General features: G+C 46.6%; 1 protein-coding gene across 1 annotated transcript in view; it reads right to left on the reverse strand.

The window, feature by feature from the left end:
• EFCAB6 (EF-hand calcium binding domain 6) overlaps positions 1-22,132 on the reverse strand; it is a 33,003-nt gene that overhangs the window by 4,332 nt on the left and 6,539 nt on the right. The window contains exons 5-26 of the mRNA XM_078858819.1: positions 21,864-21,930; positions 20,775-20,911; positions 20,105-20,223; positions 18,978-19,135; positions 16,896-17,044; positions 15,253-15,363; positions 15,002-15,122; positions 13,981-14,151; positions 13,209-13,283; positions 12,151-12,311; positions 11,506-11,673; positions 10,645-10,816; positions 9,547-9,661; positions 9,009-9,142; positions 7,695-7,933; positions 7,259-7,352; positions 6,299-6,417; positions 5,546-5,779; positions 3,932-4,087; positions 2,490-2,685; positions 955-1,146; positions 108-350 (exon numbers count right to left, since the gene is read on the reverse strand). Coding sequence (XP_078714945.1) covers positions 108-350; positions 955-1,146; positions 2,490-2,685; positions 3,932-4,087; positions 5,546-5,779; positions 6,299-6,417; positions 7,259-7,352; positions 7,695-7,933; positions 9,009-9,142; positions 9,547-9,661; positions 10,645-10,816; positions 11,506-11,673; positions 12,151-12,311; positions 13,209-13,283; positions 13,981-14,151; positions 15,002-15,122; positions 15,253-15,363; positions 16,896-17,044; positions 18,978-19,135; positions 20,105-20,223; positions 20,775-20,911; positions 21,864-21,930 — 3,331 coding nt within the window. The remainder of the gene's footprint in view (positions 1-107; positions 351-954; positions 1,147-2,489; positions 2,686-3,931; positions 4,088-5,545; positions 5,780-6,298; positions 6,418-7,258; positions 7,353-7,694; positions 7,934-9,008; positions 9,143-9,546; positions 9,662-10,644; positions 10,817-11,505; positions 11,674-12,150; positions 12,312-13,208; positions 13,284-13,980; positions 14,152-15,001; positions 15,123-15,252; positions 15,364-16,895; positions 17,045-18,977; positions 19,136-20,104; positions 20,224-20,774; positions 20,912-21,863; positions 21,931-22,132) is intronic.

Genomic DNA, 22,132 nt, shown 5'->3' on the forward strand with positions numbered 1-22,132 from the left:
CCCAAGTCCATTTACTTCATGGTTTTCAAAATCCACGGTTTCAGTTCTGCAGCGGGGCACACTGACTCTTTCACGAGGCACACAACTCCGGACACTTTTGTGAGCACCTGCTTGTCGGAGAGGCGCAGGAAGTGGCGATGCACGACCTGACGGAACTGCTCCCGTGTGAGCCTGCCGATCCCTGGGAGGTCGGCGCACACCAGCGCGCGCGCCACTGCATAGAAGCGCGCCGACACCACGTCGCGCAGCCGTCGGAGCACCCCGCCCGCGGACAGCGCACAATCACCGGCGCCGCGGTGCCCGGCTAGGGCCGCCCGCGCGACCTCGCGTTGCCAGTCCGCGCCCTCCGTCTGTCGGGGTGGGGGGCAGGGAACAGTGCGAACGGCAGCCGCGTTAGGCGATGAATGCGAACGTGACGCCAGAGTGGTTTAGCATCGTGCCACCTCCCCCCACCACATCCGAATGTAGAAAGACCAATTCTATTCCAAATGTGCTATCAGCATCATTTCATGAGATTAACTGATTGCCATTTAGAATCATTACAGCAAGCAGTGCACCAATCTGTTGGATATTGGCTATTTGCCCCAGAAGTTAATATCACAAGATAACTTCAAGAATCACGTTCATATATATTTATCCACAGCAGGGGGCACACATTTAATATACCCTGAAAAAAGTTTCAATTAATGTCAATTTAACTTAAATATTTCATTCTCAGAACTGGAATTTTAGCCAAATTAAGTAACAATTAAAATTGTCGTTGGTGACGAGGCTGAGACCATCCACTCACTATACTCACGACTCTCATTTAATCATCATTTGAACCCAGAGCCTCAATGGGCCTGGGCACAATACTTTTATCACCAGGGCTCCTCTATCTGCCCTTATTTGAATCACGTCAATGTTTTTCCTCAATTGGGCAAATGGCAGAGAGATGGTGTTATGACCGCTTGCCTTGTCGGACAGGAGACTGAAAGCCTCCAGAAAATCCTGCCAGTCGACGGTGCCATCGCCGCCACGCTTGAGCCTCTTGAGCAGGTGCTGGAACTGCGGCTCGTCGAGCTTCAGGCAGAAGTTGTCCAGGACTCGGCGGAACTCCTCCTCCTTCACCAGGCCCCTCTGGGATTTGTCGAAGGCGCTGAAGGCCTGCGTTGGTGCACGGTGACATCCGCGTATCGCGTCCGTCCTCAAATTACTCAACCTTCGGTCGCTCGCGGTCTTTTTTTTGTTTCAGTTTATGAAATAGCATTAGAATAGTTTCCAATTGTGTGTACAGTACTTTCATGTTCATTTACATGATGTAGCCAACCATGCTAATTGGACGTGCGGGGGAAGGACAACAAACTGAACACAAAAAGCAGTTCTAAGGAAATTCGTTTCAATTTAGAAGTGAGTTTTCAATTCAGTTGTGAATGTTAAGTGAGCTACTATTGTACGTGCTAAGGCCGTAATTTTTTTTACGAAAACTGAACTAAACGATTTTTATTTTATCAGGTATGGCCCACTGAGCTATATAGCTATTTTTCAACCTGGCCACAAATGATAGCTCAATGAAGTGGCTTATCACGTGGACATTTATAGCAGCAAAATACTCTAAGCGCACGTTTCTAAATGTGGAGGGAAAAACCGACGGACCCGGAGAAAAATCGACGTGACCACGGGGAGAACATGCAAACTCCAAATATACAGCAGGGGTCAGGGTCGGGATAGAACCCACGAACTGCTGTGTACCAGGCGAGGTAGTTAATATCTTGCCACTGTGTCGCCCCAAGTCAATGTCCCACTGAAGCAAGCATTTGTGGGAGAATGCCGAGGTGCCTAACTCCTGTTTACAGCCCTGGGCCAGTGTGGGAAATTCCTAATTCATACACCGTATGTGGGGAGTCTATCCGGAGGGCAACCACTTTTAAATTTCGTCATACTCATAATCAGAATCTTTATTTATCCTGGAGAAATCCGATGAGCTATGAAGCTCTTTTTCACAGGTGTCCAGTAGGGGCGGGTCAGAATGTTACACCAACAAAAATACAACCCACACTGACCAGCGTGGTAAAGTATGGTCAAATAACCCCCATCGCCTGCATGCCGTGGGGAGTCCCTCATCCAGAAGTGGATTGACAAATAGCATCGCATGTACACGTATATATCAAAGACCCCCCTTATAGCCTTAACAGACTGTTGGAGCAAGTGCTGTTAGCGAGCACCTATGAAGGCCGGCACAGCACATGAGGGGGTGGTGGACAGCACCACGCCCGGCCACCTTTGTATCCCTAGTGCCAATGTTTCTACATCGCACCGGGCATTCATTTGAGGTTGAGTTGATCTAGGGGAGGCACAGGACCGGTTCAGATAATCGTCACTGGTGTTGGCCGTGAGCGAGAATTGAACTCGGGTTTCTGGGTTCGTGGCGCAGCGCGCTAACCGCTACTCTACCACACCACCACAAGCAAATCCCCCACGAAACACTGCCTTGCATTTGTAAGCCACACCTTCTTCAGGACCGCAAGCAGCAACGGGACCTTCTCCCGCAGGAAGGCCAGAGCACCCTCGGGGCTCAGCCTCTGGGTCGCATTCACGCCGCATGGCTGGGAGGGCCGCGCTCCATACCGAGAAGCCCTCCCGTCGTCCACGGCTCGCACGAAGTCGGCATAAGAGAGGCGACTTCCCTCCGTTGGTATCCCTAGCCTTGGGAGAGTGAAACAGGCAGCGGTTTAGCTGTGGCAGCTCGGGGGTTATGTTGTACTAGGCCCCATCAATGAAGATCCCTCCACGGGGTTTAGTGGCATGGGGATTTGTCCGGGGACTAATTCTGACTGGATATTGTGTGGGTCGCTAAAAGACTGGATTAGGTATGTGACTCGTAGCCACAGCCATAGCGAGAGTTAAGCATGAATGTGGTGTGCCGGGTGCAGACAATTCTGGCTGAAGTTAAGCTCTGGTTTTATTGATCAATTTGTTTCCGACAAGTTACATCCGACGCTCGTTGGATGGGCCGGGGAAGTTGTCATTGGCACGCAGCATGTTTTGATTGCTGTGATGTTTGTCTTGTTGCCAAGGAACACACGGTGTGATCACACCATCCTTGCTTTCGTCCTCTCAAAATGCCCCAGTTGGCCTCGCACCCACCCACTAAGTGGCTATCGGCGGTCAGTCACAATCTACCGTAAACTGGCCCCGCATCGAGTGTTTCCGCGGGAGGAAAGTTTGGGAATGCTGCCAACTTGCACCAATCAATTGTACTCCCTCCAACCCCTTCGCAAATTACCTGCGTGTAATTCACTTGTTTTAGCGGTGGCAGCGGAAAGTTGCACGTTTAGGGGAGGTGTAGGATGCCACTCGGAGGCTGTAGCCTATAGGCCAATAGCTGGCTACTGAAATAACAAGAGGTTGATAATATAATACACTGCAAATTAAGGGGAACAGTTGATGGCCATGGCCCTTAAAATCAAGTTGGGGATCATGCTTGGTTGTTAACGTACATTCCTCTACGACTGCTTGCCAGGGTTAAGAAGTACAGGACGAGATGTGGCTCTGCGGCTCAGGGGTCAGGGTACTGAACCGGAACAGCGGAATACTGGCTTGATGAATGAACACGAATGAACCATTACATGAGGTTTAGTTTTTTTAGTTTTACTTAAATTATCTACATATATGCAGCAGTGAGAATTTCATGAATATAAATGTTACTGTCATGTGATAAACATTATATATATAATTCATATCCCATGTGAAAAAGTGTGCCTGCCAATGTGTGGATATGAAAAGATCTATCTCCATTATAAATTTATCACTCTCTGCGAGGGTTCTGAATGGATACCCTTTCTCATGACATCGTGTCGAGAGCACAATCACAATCAAATTGGGGGGGGGGGGGGGGGGGCACGGAGGGAATTTTTAAAAATAAAAATGTACCAAAAGCTGGTGAACGTACTTTCCTAGGAGCTGCTCAAACTGCTCGTGGTCCAGAGAGTAGTTGTGTTCACACAGCATGTGCCGCAAATCGTCCGCTGTCACGAAGCCATCCTTGTTCCGGTCGGCCCGGGCAAACGCCGCCCCGAAGTCTGAGTATTTGTCGCGGAACTTGTCTCTGTGGAAGGAAGACGAGAGAGAGAGAGAGAAAGACATTTTCTCTATGTGCCCCATGATTAGAGGGCACTGTTTTTTGTGCAGCTTTACAATAAATGTAATCCCACCATGAAAAATATTATCCGGATGGCTATTCACTATTTTGCAAAAATTCAATACTTTAATTTGAATGTCTGAGCCACCACAGGTATTTCTCTGCTAAATATAAATATATATTTTTTAATGCCTTAAATTTGTGCCTTTTTGTATGCGACACATCGATGAGTGTCAAAAGCAAAGAGTGCATGCCCGCTGGCCCGATGGCATCTGAGAGTTTTTTTTTTAAAGCGTGGGATAAGGGTGGATGCAACAAGCGATGGCAGGGCCAAAAGGGATCCAGTGCAATTAGAGTCTTAACTTGGGAACAATTTAATTATAGCTGCCGCCATAATAGCCAATTCAGTTTTCACTTGTGTGGTCGGCGTTCCGCACGTGTGCACTGGAGTTCGTTTATCTCGGCCCTCAAGTTCGACAAAAGCATCTGCGTGTCAGTTACTTCTGACCACTGCGCACACACGTGGGTGTGCGTGACAGTGCTTGAGCGTGGGAGCGCGCATTTATGTGATGTGTGCCGTGCCAAGGTTTGTGGGTATGTGCGTTGAACTTCTTTCGCGCCAACCGTGCTAATCGGAGGTGAGGGGTAAGGACAACAAACTAAATACCAAAGTTTCAGCTTTGCAAGCGCATGTAACAAGCCCCTTTGCCAATCCACTGCCGTACAACGACCTCCCCATGCCGTGAGGGTCATGGGAGTTACTTGACTATACCTCATCACCTTGGTCAGTGCAGCTTGGTGAAGGTAAGGAGCACAAACAATGGGAGCTTACAAGTAGAGTGCTACAATGGATTTTGCAGCACTGCCATCTGCTGTCCTGCAGCAGCCTATAACACCTGTTTTACTAAACATGCTCAAATATGCTTAGCCTCTGAAATATGTGATCAGGTACATTCTTGGTGGTTTGGTCATAGGTTCAGCTTTCATTACATTGCAGTAGGTTCCATTACATTGTAATAAACATGCAGAGGACTGCTGCTTAAAGGCGGACTACTCCAGTCGTGGGAAGGCCCGAACTGGCCGTACGGTAGTCTGGGCAAATGCCCAGTGGACCGGTCTATTCCGAGGGCCAGTGGGCCGGTCTGTGTGGGCAAATTGCAAATGTGATGGAAAAAATTGCTTATTTACACTCTTAGTTGGCATCCCACATTTGGCAGCCGCAAAGACTTCTCCTCACCGGGCCATTCATTTTTTGGAGCAGCCCAAATGGGCCAATGAGATCGCATGGCAATTTGGGCCGCTGTCGATTTTCAGTCCCAGTCCATTACTGGTCGTTTGTGCAGTCGGCCCCGTGCCAACGCATCGCTGGTAGACCGCCGCAATGACGGTGGTGGCGAGGATCGTCTGCGTCGTTGCTCATCTCACTTGATCTCCTGCGCGAGTTGCTCCAGGTTGTAGAAGGCGCCCCGGCGTGCCTGCTGGCCCACCAGCTCGCACCGCCGCTCGCGCTGACCCTCGGCCAGCGTCGCCAGCATCGCTTGGTTCTGCTCGGCGATGCGCGCGCTCGGGCCCTTGTCCACGCCGGTGGGCGGTCTCTCCACATCCAGGAGCCGTGCCAGCTCCTGCTCCGAGATGACCCCGTGTCCGTCTGGGTCGTACCTTCTCTCGAAGACACACGATTGCCCCCGTTATAGCCTTCAACTGACTGTTGGGGCAAGTGCTGCTAAGGAGTAGCAGGGTGTGGCCCGGAAAACACGCCTGGCCGTCTTTGTGTCCCCAGTGCTGATGCATACATAACCCACCATGTACTCATTTAAGGCTCAGTCGACATAGGGTAGGCCCAGGACCTGTTCAGGTATTCTCTACTGACGTTAGCCATGGATGAAAATTAAACTCTGATTTCTGGGCTCGCAGGGCAGTGCACTTACAACCACCACCAGCACAAACACCATTCCAAACATCATAATCATCAGCAGCATGAGTATCAGCAAAATCATAATCATATCTGTCATCACCACTTATGTTATAATTCAGCAGTGGATTGAAAAAGGGCAATTCAACCTATGCTGTGTGCACAATAACTGTTTTAGTTCCCTTCATCAATTAATTAATTCTTATTATTATTGTAGTTATCAGACGAGGAGTATTTTTCCCAAGCCTCACTGAGTGCCATCGCACCTGGCCCAGAGGCTGTCGAAGTTGTGGCTGGTGAGTGGCAGCATGTAGCGGAACAGCAGGGTCCGGAGCTCGCTCTTCTGCACCACGCGGTCACCGTTCTCATCGTAGTCACGAAACGCCTGCATCCGTTCACACCGGTCACAATGTGGACACGTTCATTCGTCAATGTGTGAGTGGCACGTTTAACTGCTCTTTTCCTGGTTCATTTTTTATATATATTTTTTATTGTGATTTGATTACATTTTCTATAATCTGCACTCCTATCATGTCTTTGTACTTTTTGTTGTTATAACTTTGACTGGACATCTGTGAAAAAGAGCTTTATAGCTCCTCGGATTCCACCAGTATAAATAAAGATTCTGATTCTGAGCTAGGCGTGCACTGATTCAACCGCTACGCCTATAGATTCGATGAGTTGTTACAAGTTGAGGTCATGAATAGATTAAATGATACATTATTATGTTTGTCCCGTATTCACCGTCTCGTTTGTAATTTACTCATTTGTTTCGTCTCACTTTTACAGGTTTGCAAATGCACACCTGTCAACCCATACGGTTTACCCGTATTCTTGTTATGGAAATTGAGTTTTCATGTCCATACGGCGTACAGCCGTTTCAATACGGGCAAAAAAAGTGTCTATTTGTTTGTGTTTGTGTAATATGTACATATAATTTGTACACATTATAAATCATAAATTCTCACACGCATGCTTCAATGCATGTATCTTGAGCAAAACAGTTGACTTCTAATTGAGGAATGGACACATCGTTTCGTGGCCTGCTTTTGATGAATGCAACCAAAGCACAGATCCATTATCTTGCTAAGCGTATGGCACTTTCCGTAAATGTATGACCAGCATGGATCACTTTGATTAGTTTCCATATGTCTGAATGTGGAAGATGATGATGATGTGTTGATTATCTCCGAGTGGCTGCACTGATGAATGGGTGAGCCACTTGCCTGTGAGACATCCTTCCAGCTCTTGCGAGCACGGCTGACAAGATACTGATGAGCCTGTTCACAAGCCATCTCCGAAGAGTCTTTAATCTCCATGCTGTTGATGAAAAGAGACGGGTGGAAACGAGGGTTTCGTGGATGCTTTGTTTAATTAAAAACTTAGCGGGAGTAATGCGAGCAGTAATACAGTCCTAATGAAACAAATTTACGTAAAGTAATGATGATGTCTTCATTTTCTCTCAACGTATAATTATGCCTCTGTATCTCAAAGTTTTTTGAAAACATCTTTCAACGTCACTCTGAATAGCTTTGGGGAAAGCGCATCATGTAACCTCAATGTGACACTTTCATAGTTGTCATCTGCTTTTGTTCGATGACGATGATAACACTGCCCTGTTGTCTCTACCCACAATGCCGCAAACGGAAACGCAACACGTACATTCTTGCGCCCGCCTCGAGCCAGCGTGTTCCGCTGTCTTGTGTGGGCGGGTCGAACTTCTGCAGGAAGTCGCCGTAGCTGAGCCGCGAGCGCTCGTTCAACCCCAGCATACCGAGCAGCCGGCCAAACTCTCCGTCCGTGAGGGAGAAGTGCAGAGTCTCCAGGAGGCGGCGGAGGTCGCCGGCCGTCACCGCCCCGTCCCTGTCGCTGTCCGCCTTGTTGAACGCCGAGCGCAGGTCCTGCGAAGTGAAAGCCACTCGTGTGCCCGTGCCGCTAGAGGCAGCAGGGCCGCGCAAGCGTGCAGCCAGGTGTGGTGGTCCAGGCAAAGGGTCGTGGAAAATGTCGTTTTTAATTATGTGTTTCTTGCGAGGTCTAATATATAAATATAACTATTTTGCTGTTGTCTCGTACAGTGTTGTCCGATGCAGCTTTGCATGAATACTATATCAAATTTTATTTTTATTATAAACCCACAAACCCGCTGGGCTGTGATAGTTCAATTTTCACGTGCAATTTTATGGAGGGACTGTGTGTTGTCTTGGTGTGGTCTGGGACTGTTTTTGCTGTTTTGCTGCCTTGTCCAACATTGGGACATTGTGTACTTATGCAATTTGAATTTATATTCTTTATCTATTTTACGTATTCATTTTAAGTGATTTACTTACCTTTCCTATACTTTGCACCCCTTTCGTTTTGTTGTATTGTCTGTTGCTGTAACCTTCTGACCTGCCCCTACCGGACATCTGTAAAAAGAGCTTCATAGCTCATTGGATTTCTCCCGTCACACAATGACGCAATCGCTCCACCTCTGTGCGATCGACCACCATGGCCAGCACAGTAAAGTCCATTGGCCAGCAGTGACACCCACTGGACAGCTTGAGAACAATGAATGCGAGCCCTTGACTGACTGCACTTGTCCCATCACAGTCAACCTTCACAACATGACAATGTTACAGCCCTTTGTCAATGTGCTGCCGGATGAGGGCCTCCGCATGCCGTGTCGTGTCACGATGCTTTGTTCAACCATAATTCACCACGCCGGACCAGTGTGGGTTCAGACTTATATAGTCAATTAATTTACTTATATTTAGTGACTTGCTGACCATTTTCTCTATTTTGCATTCCTATTGTGTTTTTGTATTGTTTGCAGTTGTAACTTGCCGACCATACTGGACATTTGTGAAAAAAAGTTTCACAGCTCATCGGATTCCACCGGTCTAAATACAGATTCTGATTCTGGATTTCAGTTTGTTTGACTGCGCTGCCAATCAAACTGAAATCTGCCGGGACACCAGAAGGAAGGAATGGCCGTACCGTGTAGACCTGCCGTAGCTTGTCAGGCAGTGCCGCGTGACAATCCTCGGCACGAGAGTGCTGTCTGGAGACCTCGGCAACGCGGTGATTGGGCGAGAGCAGCAGCTGCTCGCCCGGCCCGTAGATGCGACGGTCTGCAATGAACAGATGATGATTTTTTTTTTTATAAACAATAATGCTCAGCTCCAACTGCTACCATGACACTTACGAATATGTGAATACCTAGGAGAGAACATGGACGTACGCAGCTGAACTAAGTGTGGAATTATGTAATGGCAAATAAATAATACTTTCCAAAGATATAGACTTGAAGATTGATATGTTTAAGACCAGTTTTGTTAAATCAACTGATGAGTAGCTTCCAAGGCAGTACAAACCTTCATCCCTCCAGAGTCAATTCAATTAGTACCACCTTAAAGTAAGTGAACAGTGGCAGCCCTATATACAGACTTGACCCTGCCATAAGAATGTTGAATTGTCACCACTGGTCATGCTTGTTTAAGTGTGTGCATTTCATGACAAAGACAAGACGACTCACCTTCAAAGCATGCAAGAAAGTCCGAGTAGGTGATGCTGCCGTTGGTGAATCCCAGTCTCTGCAGTAGTGCATTCAATTGGTCATCTTCCATTATCATGCCACATTCCTGCAGGATCTGCACACCACTCAAAATGAAGCAAACGATAAACCCACAATGATTCCTTGCTATTTAACGTAATGACATTACCGAAAAGGTGAGTCTCCGAAACTAAATCTAATTTTCAACCACTTTTTGAATACACAAATATTATTCGCGATTATAGTAAAGTTTGTTCGTTCCTCAATCTGCTTGTCCTGGCGAGGGTCGCGGCGGCAGCGTGTTGAGTAGGACTGTCCAGACCTCCCTTTCCCTGGCGACAGACTCTAGCTCTTCCTGGGGAATTCCCGGGCGTTCCCAGGCCAGCCGAGTGACATAGTTCTGCCAGCGTGTCCTGGGCCGGCCCCGGGGTCTTGGCCGAGTGTTATTTATATATATAGGACAGCCTCAGAGTCCTGCATTTGTCCGTTAGAACAATTCAATTATCGAAAATGTTTTGCATATGGGAGTAAGCCAGAGCACCTGAACATAAATCACTTATATGAAGTGGTTTACAAACAATGGCTTAAAAGATGCATTGAATCTTGAACCCAATTTGCTGTACTGCTATCGACTGGGCACCTTGCAGCCCAGCAGTATGAGCATTTCACAAATCTCTGTGACACACCAACCCCTGTCGCCAAAGTGCATTATGACAGGCATTCACAGCATTCACAAGTCAAAAGGCTGGTTTAATTAACATTACTGTTTGTAAACATGTGAAATTTACCAATACAGAAATGTCTCCTGAACATTTGCATATAACATATAATTTACACTGAATAAAATGTGCATGTATGCGGTGCGTCTAGATTCAACCAGTCGTCAAGACTCTGGTGTTAATATATTTACATTGTAAACAAAGATCCAGTCAGTCATAGACAGAGGAAGAATGACAGGTGTTAAGTCTGGACTTGAACGAGGGGCAGGGAATCGTGAGAAAAGAAAGCTTAACATTTTCCTCTACCGCGCTGTTGGTGGACAAATTTAGTGGGCCTCATGACGGGCCGGCGAGATGGCACCTGGCGGAAGTCGAAATTGGACACGCGGCCTTCTCCCCGCCGGTCGTGGCGTGCGAAGCTGTGGTGCAGCGTGGTGTCGCGCTGCGCCACGTGGTCCCTGAGCCGGACGAGCACCTCCCGCAGGGGTAGCGCGCCCGTCAGTTTCCTCGCCTCGCCCTCGATCAGCTCCAGTCTGAGCAACGCGCGCAGCCAGTACGTCCATGGGATGCGCAATTCCATAATGTACGTAGCCAACCGTGCCAATCGGAGGTGCCGAAATAAGTCCTCCATAAGCCACAGAAATGCTTACAAAGTGCTGCCCAGCTTAGTTTGACAACGTAAAATGATGGCCAAGCCCCTTTTCATCAAAACAAGTGCTTTGCCCCAATTTTATCCCGCTTGTGCTATTGGCATCAAGTCATGAGATGACGCATCTATTCGTATCTCTAACAGAGCATTGCAACACTCCATATTAGGGAGCAGGCCACAGAAAGAAGATATCACAGAGCCACCTCTCAGGTCCCATGAAGTGACTTCTGGTCCGTGCTTTCCCACTCGCTCTGCATATGAGAGTAACGTTTGTTATCTTGACAGCCAATGCTGAGAGCTGAAATGGTGTCAGAGTACAAAACCAATCTTTCAATGTGGTGGATTTTTTTGTGTGCAGTCATTGGTGACCAGGCTGAGGCCAGCAGATTTGAGAACCCAGATTAATCACAGGCGGTAGCATGGATTCAAACACAGAATCTCAGCGGTGCCAGCTCAGCCACCATCGCTATGTTATTGCGTATCCACTGTCCAGCCTAGCATAAAAAAAAACCACGATGAAATAACACAGTGACGAATTATTCCCAGCAAGTCCGTGCAATTGTAACTTCCAACCTCGCAGACAGGTCGGCCTGCCTCTTGACCTCGCGTGCGTTGCTTTCGCTGTGTAGACGCGAGCTGACCCCGGCAAAGTCCCCGGGCCGGGGGTCAACGCCCAGACGCATCAGGAACTCGGAGAACCGGATCCGGAAACCTGGGCCCTGCTCGCAGCCTTTGCACAGCCTGGCAACGTGGCACGTGCGGACACAGACACACGGAAGCAAATGGGGTCAATGTACATTATGAGCAGCACCATTGGCATAACAATTGTTTTGTTTATAATGGTAATGTCATATATTTATGAAGGGAAAGCCCAACTTGAGTTTCATAATATTTTAATGGAGTGTTCTGCACTGGTATGTGCAGCCAATTCCTTTGTCAGTAGTTTTTTTTTCCTGTGTGAGGATATTGCATAAAACGCATTCATATGAAGGAATAACACTCAAGGGTTCTGCATATAGCTCCTGGCTCTGTCATAGCCCAGCAGGTATTGGAGTTGCACAGATCTCTCTCTACATAATCGAGCAACGCTGGCATCCAAAGTGCTGAGACTACAGGCAAACGCCACCCTGCTGGGTTAATCAAAGCGCTTGCTGGTGCTGAAAAGAACCTACTTCACAATCATCAATTTTTTCAGGAGATAACACAAATTCATCGTACTTGTTAAAGTGCTCGTCGGACAGCGAAGGTCCGAATCTGCGGAGGATGGCACGCAGGTTATCCTGGGTGATGAAGCCGTCGGCATCCTGGTCACAGGAGTCAAAAGCCTCGCACACGTCCTTCCAGCGCTCCGTCAGCTTGTCACGGAGAATTTCCTCGGCCTGCCAGCAGAAGCCAGACACATGCTCTTTTCAGAATTTGAGACAAATTCATTAACAATGTACAGGGTGCTTAAAAAATATTTTTACACTTATATGGGACTATCGTTTTTAATGGAAAAAGAACAGATAAAACACTGTAACATGATAAGAAATGTATGTTAAGAGCTTAAAAAAGTCAGGGTCTCCACTTGTTCGCCATCATTGTCAACACGTTGCCTGGAATATTCTCCAGGTGGTCTCCAGTGCCCAGAGGCACATTTCTTGTGGTATTGTTGCAAATTCTTAGAAGTGTTAACATTTTTTTTTATCCTACTCAATTATATTCCGACTGTGTCATCGGTGGCACGTTTCCATCCGGAACACACATTTTAGAATAAACGTTTTGCACAGCGAGCGGTGTGAGATTATGAGTCAGAGAATGGTCCCGGAATTGTACATCACAGACGACTTTTGAAGTCTCTTCACAATACACCTTTTAAGCTGTACTCGAGGCAAAACATTTTACACCCAGAAAAGAGTGTTAATTGCATGTCAACCAAATTGAATCTTCTAATTCTAAGAGCTAGAATTAGCCTAATTACAAATTAATTAACAAGCCAAATTTAACATGATGGGCTTTTTTAATATTCAACGGTGACTGGGCAGACACCATCAAACTCACTCAACTTGAGACTAGTCTAATCATGGATGATCGAATCTTTAATTCGGACCGAGAATCAATAGCAGTGTGAGCTCAGTGCTATGATATGGTATTAATCCCCCGAACCGTCTGGCCAGTTCTACATTTGGGACACTTAACAGGACATAGTGAGGTTAAACAAAAGGAAGGCATGGGTTTCTTCGGACGTCGCAAAACTGACAGGCATCAAGTGCTCTCCACAACATCTCAGAACTCACCGCCTTCCAGGTCAGAATGTCAGTTGTCTTATGTCCATTAACTCGGTGAGTGCTATTCAACCACTTGTGAGCATCCTGCACAACACACAACAACAACACACAACAAAAGCAATTTCAATCGAAAGCCCAAAATATTGACGGAGATCGTGTTTCTTATGGAGATGGGTTCACCTATCCTATCGGTGAGCTCAGACACGTGTGTGTGTGTGGTGTGGTGAGCGGTGGTGTAGCGGTTAGCACACTGCGCTATGAACGTGGCAACCCGGGTTCAATTACCACTCACGGCCAACACCAGTGACGATTATCTGAACTGGTCCTCGGCCTCCCCTAGGGAGGCCTTCAGCCTTCGGACACCTGGCGTAATAGACGCATGCATCAGACAATTGGAGAGAGGACTTTTATACCGAGGGGGTTGCTTTGATGCTCTGTTAATCTGTGTATGCCGGTTGCTCTGTGTGTGGTTTATATAGCGAGTAGTAGTGTAGTGGTTATCGCGTTGCGCTACAAAACTAGCGACCCGGGTTCGATTTCCACTCACGGCCACCACCTGTAACGATTATTGAACTGGTCGACTTAGCCTCAAATGAATACCTGGTGCTGTGTGTAAACATCGCCACTGGGGAGACAAAGGTGGTCGGGCGTGGTGCTGGCCACCCACCCCATCGTGTGCCGTTAGGGCCTTCATAGGTGCTCGCTAACAGCACTTGCCCCGATAGTCGGTTAAGGCTACACGGGGGATCTTTGTCTTTGGTGTGTGGATACACAGACCCACCAGGGTCTCTCGAGGCTCGAACAGACACAAGAAGTCCGTGTAGTCCACGAACCCCGAGTGGCCTGGGTCCAGCAGCAGCATGAGCTCCCGGAAGTGACTGTCGCCCATGCGGAACCCAAACCCCTCAACCAGTCGGCGCAACTCCTGACGCGTCACCCGTCCTTGCCGGTTCTGTTGACACAAGTTTACATTCGTGTGTATAATGAATTAGTGCTGGAATTCGTGTTAAATTATAATCGCATTTTTTACATTAGCAGAAGCAGTGAGACAGTTGTGGAGTTTTTGAATACATTGGCAATTAAGTACTGTCTTAAAAGACACCAGACTGACAGATGTAAAGCAAGTTTAAATCTCAGCTCCTCATTAACACAAATACGTTGACTGCTGCTGCCTTAGCATTGTTATTTCGCCATTTATAATTTTCGATGACTCATAATTAATGGCCCTGAAAGTGGCTCAGGTCCCTATCAGTTTTATAATACATTTTATAAAAAAGAAGCAAATTGCAATGGAAGTCACATGAGTGGATAAGTGCTTTTATGTAATTGCCCTACGTAATTTTACAGTCGTGCACATTGGTGAATGCTTTAATAGAACAGTAAGCATCGCAGCTATTACTTGCTATTATTAGAACATTATGTTCTGTACTACTCAACTATTTATTAAACCATTTTTTTTACCAGGTAAGGCCCACTTTGCTAAATATAGATTTTTTTCAGAAGCAACCTAGCCATGCATGATAGCTCAACAAAGTGGCTTATCGCGTGGAAATTATAGTAGCCAAATACTCTAAATGCATGTTGATTCTAAATATGGAGGGAAACATCAAAGGACCCGGAGAAAAACCCACGAGAGCACAGGAAGAACATGCAAACTCCAAATTTACTGTACAGGCGTCAGGGTTGGGATCGAACCCACGACCTCCTGTATACCAGGCGAGGTAGTTAACATCTCGCCACCGCGGCACCAATGCAGGTGGCAGTGAAGGAAAGGTTCAGATCGGGCAGGCACAAGGACATACAATGTCCAGGGCAAGGAAGGCCTCCTTGAGAGATGGGTAGCACTCCAGAATATGCTTCCGCAGTCTCGCCAGGACCTCACTGGCAGAGGTAGACTCGTCGGCGCCACGAAAAGGGTTCACCCTGCCAACACACAGACGCTTGTCAAAACTCCAGTGCCGTGCAGTTGGATGCATTACTAACGACATTAAGCTATATTTTTAATATATATAAAAGCAAGCGATGAACGAAATGCCAAACAATGTGGCCTCACCTGTGGCTGAATCTCATGGGCAGTGTCTGGCCATTGCCGATCGATTGAGGATTCGGAAATTTGGCCAAAAACAGCTCCCAGGGTACCTTTCCAGTGGCCTTGATGCCAAGCCTGAGAGAGGGGGTAAATGAATATGCAGTCGGTGTGCACAAAACACACGTAGCATCTCAGCCGATGATCAAAAATCACCCAGAACGCACATGGTTTCATTCGATTTCAGAAGTTAAGCAGGGTTGAGCTTAGTGATTGAATAGGCGACCACCGTACATTAAGCAGATGTTATAGGCTGCTGTGGGTCTACGTGGTCGGCATTAAAGGGCAGTGACGCAAATTTAATTTCTGTAGAGTACTTCCATGCTCCCAAATCTATGCTCCCCACCTTCACCATCCACCACTACCCAGCACAAGAAAGTATGGCCAAATCACCTCTATCACTTGTATGTCATTGCAAGTTCCTCGTCCAGCAGTGGAGTGACAATAGGGTTATTATACATGTACATAGCATCTAAATGCAACTGCAGCTGCATCCGAAGACAGGCAACTTTTTCAGAGTCTGAAAAGTTGTCATTTTACAATGAACATTAAATAAAGCCAAGCAAATGTATTGAAAGACATGTTAAACTAAGCACAGTGAAGATCTTTACTGATGACTCAGGTATAAAATTGCCCTTTCAAGCAATAACACAAAGACTCTGCCATGCAGCTATGTACAAGCTCACAGTATCTCAACATTAGCAACTGCTTGACTACAATGACATTGCTAAGTGGGTGGTAGAAGAGAACACTTCATTGATGAGTGCCAAGTCTGGGCAGGCAGCAAGTTCACTTTAGTTGTCTCTATTTTAAGCAACTGAGAACCCTTTGAGACTGCAAATCCCTTTCACAAGGGTGACCTAGGTCAACATGTCACAACAGAACAAACTTTACATCGCACAGGGGGCCAAAGCTAACATCGAAGAGCTAAAAGAAGAGGTGAATAGTGAATAGGCCGATGACCAATTCAACCTAGGCATTGCATCCACTCACCAAACCACTCGGAATATACGCAGATTATTATAGACCACTGCGGGGTTACTTGGTGAGCAGCAGAGAACAGTGCAGAAAAATCCATTGATGTACTGAAGAATACATTCTCTGCTGTATGTTGAACTTCTTCCACACTGTACGTAGCCAACCATGCGAATCGGAGGTGCAGGGGAAGGACAACAAACTAAACACAAAAAGCAGTTCTAAAGAAATGAGTTTTCAATCTAGATGTAAAAGTGCAAGCTTTAGGAGCTTCCTAATATTCGAAGAGTATTTCAAACGGCTGCAGAAGCGCATCTGCTCCCACATCTATGCTCCCCGCCTTCACAAACACCACACCAACCAACATGGTGGGGTATTGTGAAATAACCTGTCCACCACGTAGCCCTGCAGTGGCCTCGCATGGGTCGGCCCTTACCCAGCCGTGGATTGACAATGGGCCATACGTTGTCATTGTCATACTGTGATGAGAATGGGGTGGTGGGAGGCCTTCCACCCGCACCCAACTCTGACCATACTCACATTGCTGATTAAGTGTCAGCGCCGTGCAGCCAATAATTTCCAGCAGGTTCAAAGTTCAGAGTTTGGAATTACCACCAACGGCGGCGGTCACTTACTGGTCGAGGACACACAGCATGGCCTCCGGTGCCAGCGGGAGCGTAAAGCTGCGCAGCACCGACACAAAGTCCTCCACCGCCAGGGTGCCGGCACCCGAGCTGTCGAATGCACGGAACGCCCGCTGGAGGTTGCTGTAGTTTTCGCACACCTGCACCACGAAACGTACATAGCCAATGTTCAGCGAGGCTCACTTTGGGCCTAAGGTCGCTCGTCCACATGAGTGCGAGATGAGTGGTGCATTCCTTCCTATGTAGATGAGCACTTTAGAAGAATGCCATCTCACGGATGGGGGGGGGGGCTAGAAGGGAAGGTCCAAGTGAAGAACCTCCACAGGGGCTACAGCCAACATTGGCCGTAGCCCCTGTGGAGGTTCTTCACATGGACCTTCCCTTCTAGCCCCGCCCCCACCCTCCCAGTCCCTGACTGCCACATTTAGATAAGCTCCTCCCCCCTCCCCTTAACCAGTATTTAAGATCTTGTCTCTTGGATTTCTCTTCACTCGATACAGTAAATTTAGCTGTGACGGTCCCCACTGAAAATGGAGACTTGTGTTGCCTCCGAAACGTCGTGATTTAATTGAGTTATTTTTATTTATTATTTTTTTTTACCTACGTGACTTTACCGAAAAAACCTAAGAGTATAGCACATGTAGTGATATTACTGATTGCAGTGCTTGAAAAAAATGACACACCATCCTTTGGACAGCAGACTCAGTAGATACTATATTTAGACTGCAATCTATCTCATGCACTTGTAAAACAGTGCTGTTTTGGTTTTAAAATGCATTTACTCATGTGATGTATGCTGACTTTGTGTTGCTTCTTAATAAATATCTACGATTGGAGACCCAAACGAGTGCCATCTTTTACATTAATTATACAATCCAAATCACAACATTATAAAGTACGATCTCCTACATACAACAGATTGCTTGTTTTCTTCTTCTGCTCAGAACTTTCGCTTGATATCTATCATATGGACAGAGGTTGAGACTTACAATAGGAAAGACCACCAAAGGAGGGAACTCGCCCATGATTGAGCAATGAAATCAGCCGATGTACAGGTGCTTGATGGGTTTTCTGCATTGCGAGACCGTGAGAGATGACGAAAACCTGGGGAGGCTTTCATCCAGTAGTAGATTGATCACGGAAAAGATTTGTAGCCTACACAAATGAACATTATATATATATGTATTTTATAGATTAAACTCTCCTTAGCGAACCTATTTATAGTTCTTCTATTTATAGTTGTAAGCCTGTAACGGACATCAGAAAGGCTTTCATCCTGATTTGTCTCTTACCCTGGCCTATTTATCAAGTACAGCATTACACAACGGCAGTGGTGCAGTGATCAGCAGCATCATCATAGGCTATCCCTTGCAATCGAAGATAGACAAGTAGTTTTATCTGTGGGTCTGAAGATACTGATCTTGGATGACAGATTTGGCCGCAGCTTGGACACATGTGTCCAGAAAGAGTGGTGGTGTGGAACTGGATTAAGAAGTTGAGGTTGCAGCGTGCTGTTTCTGCCGTTTCCGATTTTCCTGTTTCCACCCTTAAATTTCAAAATGTTTGGATCCTTGAAATATACTCTGTCTCCATCTGAAGTGATGCTGGGCAAGGATCTCCCATGAGTTGGTGTTAATGGTGCACTTCTTCACGTTGGCCTTGAGGACATCCTTGAAGTGCCTTCTCTGCCCTCCTCAGCAGCAACACTGCACTACGAAAGCAGTGACCTGGGTTTGACTGTCGGCAATGGCTAGCAGCAATGCCGAGCAATTTTGTAACCAGTCCTGAGCAACCCCCTTCAACAAACCAGCATTATGAAGCATGGTCAAACATCCCGCATAACCGAAATGGCATAGGCGGATGTTCATCCACCAGTGGGTTGACCAAGTACTGCATTATTATAATTATGCAATGGCTCAGCAGGCTCCCGCCCAGTGGTGCAGGATTCTCTCAAAGAGCAAAATCGACGCCCATTCTGACGTGAACCTCTGTGACTCTTGAGCACACAGGTTAAGTGAAGGGGGGGGGGGGGAAACTGAATAGAACGAAAATAAAAAACCCATTTACGCCCACCTTCTTCCGGAAAGCTGCCTGCAGCTCCTCCGGGCTGGCTTCTGGCTCAGCCTCCTTGGCATCGCCCGCCTGCCCCATGTATCCCCGTTCATCGCACCGGCTCCCCAGCTGCTTCCTCTCCTCCGCAGCGTCCCTCCGCACCGCTTCCCAGTTGAGTACTGCCGACAGCAGGGGTCAAACGTGTTCAAGTCACGCTGCCTGGGCCTCGTCTCTATGCACATTAACACGCGCCAGCAGTTTAGCTGTTGACTGGTAAAAATGGTTTAACTTCATTGGTATCACCTACATATGAACGGTATTACATGCACAAAATATAGACATGTACAGCCCTTGTGTCAATACACTTCTAGATGAGGGCCTCTCCATGCTAAGTGGTTGATGGGGGTTATTTGACCATACTTCACCAAGCTGGTCAGTGTAGGTTGGTGAATGCAGGGAGCAGAGCCGTTGGATCCATGCCATGGCACAATGGATGTTGCGGTACTGCCCTCTTCTGACAATGTAGCTCTGCAGTAGCCTTTGACATTTGTTTCGTATATTTCATCTGTTCATCAGAACTGCTTTTTGTGTTTAGTTTTTTGTCCTTTCTCCGCACCTCCAATTAGCACAGCTGGCTATGTACGGTGCAACAGAAGTTAAACATATATACATACAGAAGATACAACTTTTGAATGCACATAAACATATGTAACATTTGAACTCGACCGTGCTGCTGACAAGCCCCTAGCAATGTATCTCCAGGTCGACGCTCACGCGAGCAATTCACAACGCGTCGTCTACAACACGTTTTTCCAGCTCACTCGAATGCAAGTTGGTGAATGTACACATGTATGTATGTTGAGCTTCTTTCGCATCGTACATAGCCAACCATGCTAATCGGAGGTGCGGGGAAGGACAACAAGCTCAACACAAAAAGCAGTTCTAAAGAAATTAGTATTCAATCTAGATTTAAAAGTGCATAGCTCCAGTGGCTTCCTAATATTGGAAGGAAGGGCATTCAAGACGGCCACGCACGATGTAGTAACCGTCTTTGTTCGATGGCTAGCCAAAAGCCGCTGCGAGGATGACCGGAGTTTGCGTGCCAAACGGCTGCGTGTGTTCCCATCGGTGCCGTGCATGAAGCATACACAACTGGACGGTGTCCGGCTCTGGGTGCCACTGACTCTCCTGCGAAAGCCCCAGGGACTCGAGGAACTCCTGGTACGCCACCGTGCCACCCTTGTGCACATCGTGGCGATCCCACAGCCTGAACACAAAGAAAATCACCTCGTCCCATTGAACGTGTACATAAAACATACAAAGCCACATTTTTTTTTATAATTTGTACATTTCATTAATTTATATTTTGGTATAACTGACATCTATAAATTATACAAATTGTGTAGTTAATTCTAGATTTGAAGTTTTCGTGACTGCAAGGGTCCATACTCTTTGGTTTTTTCGGTAAAGTCACGTAGGTAAAAAAGAAAATAAATAAATTAAATCACGACGTTTCGGAGGCAACGTAAGCTTCCGTCTTCAGGTGGAACCGTCACAGCAAAATTACTGTATCAAGTGATTGATACAGTAATTTTGTCACTTGATACAGTAATTTTGCTGTAACGGTTCCACCTGAAGATGGAAGCTTGTGTTGCCTCCGAAACGTCGTGATTTAATTTATTTATTTTTTACCTTGTGTAGTTAAGTCAGTGGAATATAAAAACTGTCGGTAGTGAATTAAAAGGAGCCACCCCCTCATATCACATATATGAGAGGGTGAAGTGACCAGCACGCGATGCACCCCCAGTGCCTCCCTACTTGCTGAACTGGCTTTCTGAGAGACGAGCTCCGTGGCTCTCGAGGACGCCCCGGAGCTCGTGGCGCTGCACGCGCCCATCGCCGTTGTAGTCGAAGAGGCGGAAGGTACGCACCACGCCCTTCAGGTCCCTGCCCAGCTGAGTGATGACGACGACCAGCAGCAGCAGCAGCAGCCACACGAGGGTTTTTGAGAATTGTGTCAAGAGGTTGCACTCACGACGAGAAAAAAAGGTCTCCGTGCAGACAAGTTTTCACTTTAAAAACATATTTTTAAAAATTTTTATTTGTATTAAAATGATGGCATACTGCGAGAATTCTGACGGGACATTCATAAAAGAAACTAGACTGATGAACTACAGACAAGCTGAACCTCGTTGTTGTCATGCCCACTTCAAAGTCTCCCCTCTGAGCTTGTGCAGAAGGGCTTTTGAGATGTTTATTTTGCAAAGGCAAATAAAGATAACAGCAGTCAAGCTTTATATTCATACAATGCTTAACCTTTCGTGGACTAGGCACATGAACATCATCTATACTTTCCAAGGCTCCCACTTATACCACACCCACAACCAGGCTGTTGCTATTAGAAGCCTGCAAACACTACTTTTGTAAATGCTTCATCCACAACCAATACGTTTCTAATGTTTGCTTCGGAGAGTTAATCCGCCTCTCGTGAGCCTATAGCAACTAGGGTCAGTTGCCAAAACAAATCCCAAAGCAGCTGCAGTAAATGTAGAATGGCAACGAATCGAATGTTGTTGGTAAGAACGTACACCAGCCTCATCAGCTCTTTTCAGTTGCCAAGCGCTGTGAATTTACTTGCTGTAACATTGATTAGCAATGCTTACTGGTAGCAATGCTTTGCACAATAGTTTTCTTTCAAAGTTGTGCTTTTTTACTTTCAAAAGGTCAGTGTTCGAGCGCAAAGGCTTTTATTCCAGGCAAAATCACTGAGGCAGCGAGATCATTTTTATTTAGGGCCGTGTCCAGGAGTGAGCATTGTTTTGTCTTGTCTGTATAATTTATTTTGACAGTAATGGTGCACGCCATTTGTGTCCATGGTAGCGTGAAATCGGATAGCTGTGACCTTACCTTTTTCCGCAGCAACAGGTCAGTTTCCTCATTTATCCCACGGCCTGCCGGTGGCGTTGATTTTTGCCTAATAAAAAAACAAAATGACGTGAGGATATATTTTCTAAAAATTAAATTGCACGCACGCATGCAGTCAAACGTCAAGCAGTGCACTTCAATTGTGAACATAATTTTTTTTAAGTTCATGAAACAAACTGAGCGAGAAAAGTTGTTTACCCAGAAATGACAGTCAAATACAAAAAAAAAACATTTTATTACTGAATACCATT

This window comes from Lampetra fluviatilis, chromosome 8 (genome assembly GCF_964198595.1).
Source record: "Lampetra fluviatilis chromosome 8, kcLamFluv1.1, whole genome shotgun sequence".
Classification (NCBI taxonomy): domain Eukaryota; kingdom Metazoa; phylum Chordata; class Hyperoartia; order Petromyzontiformes; family Petromyzontidae; genus Lampetra; species Lampetra fluviatilis.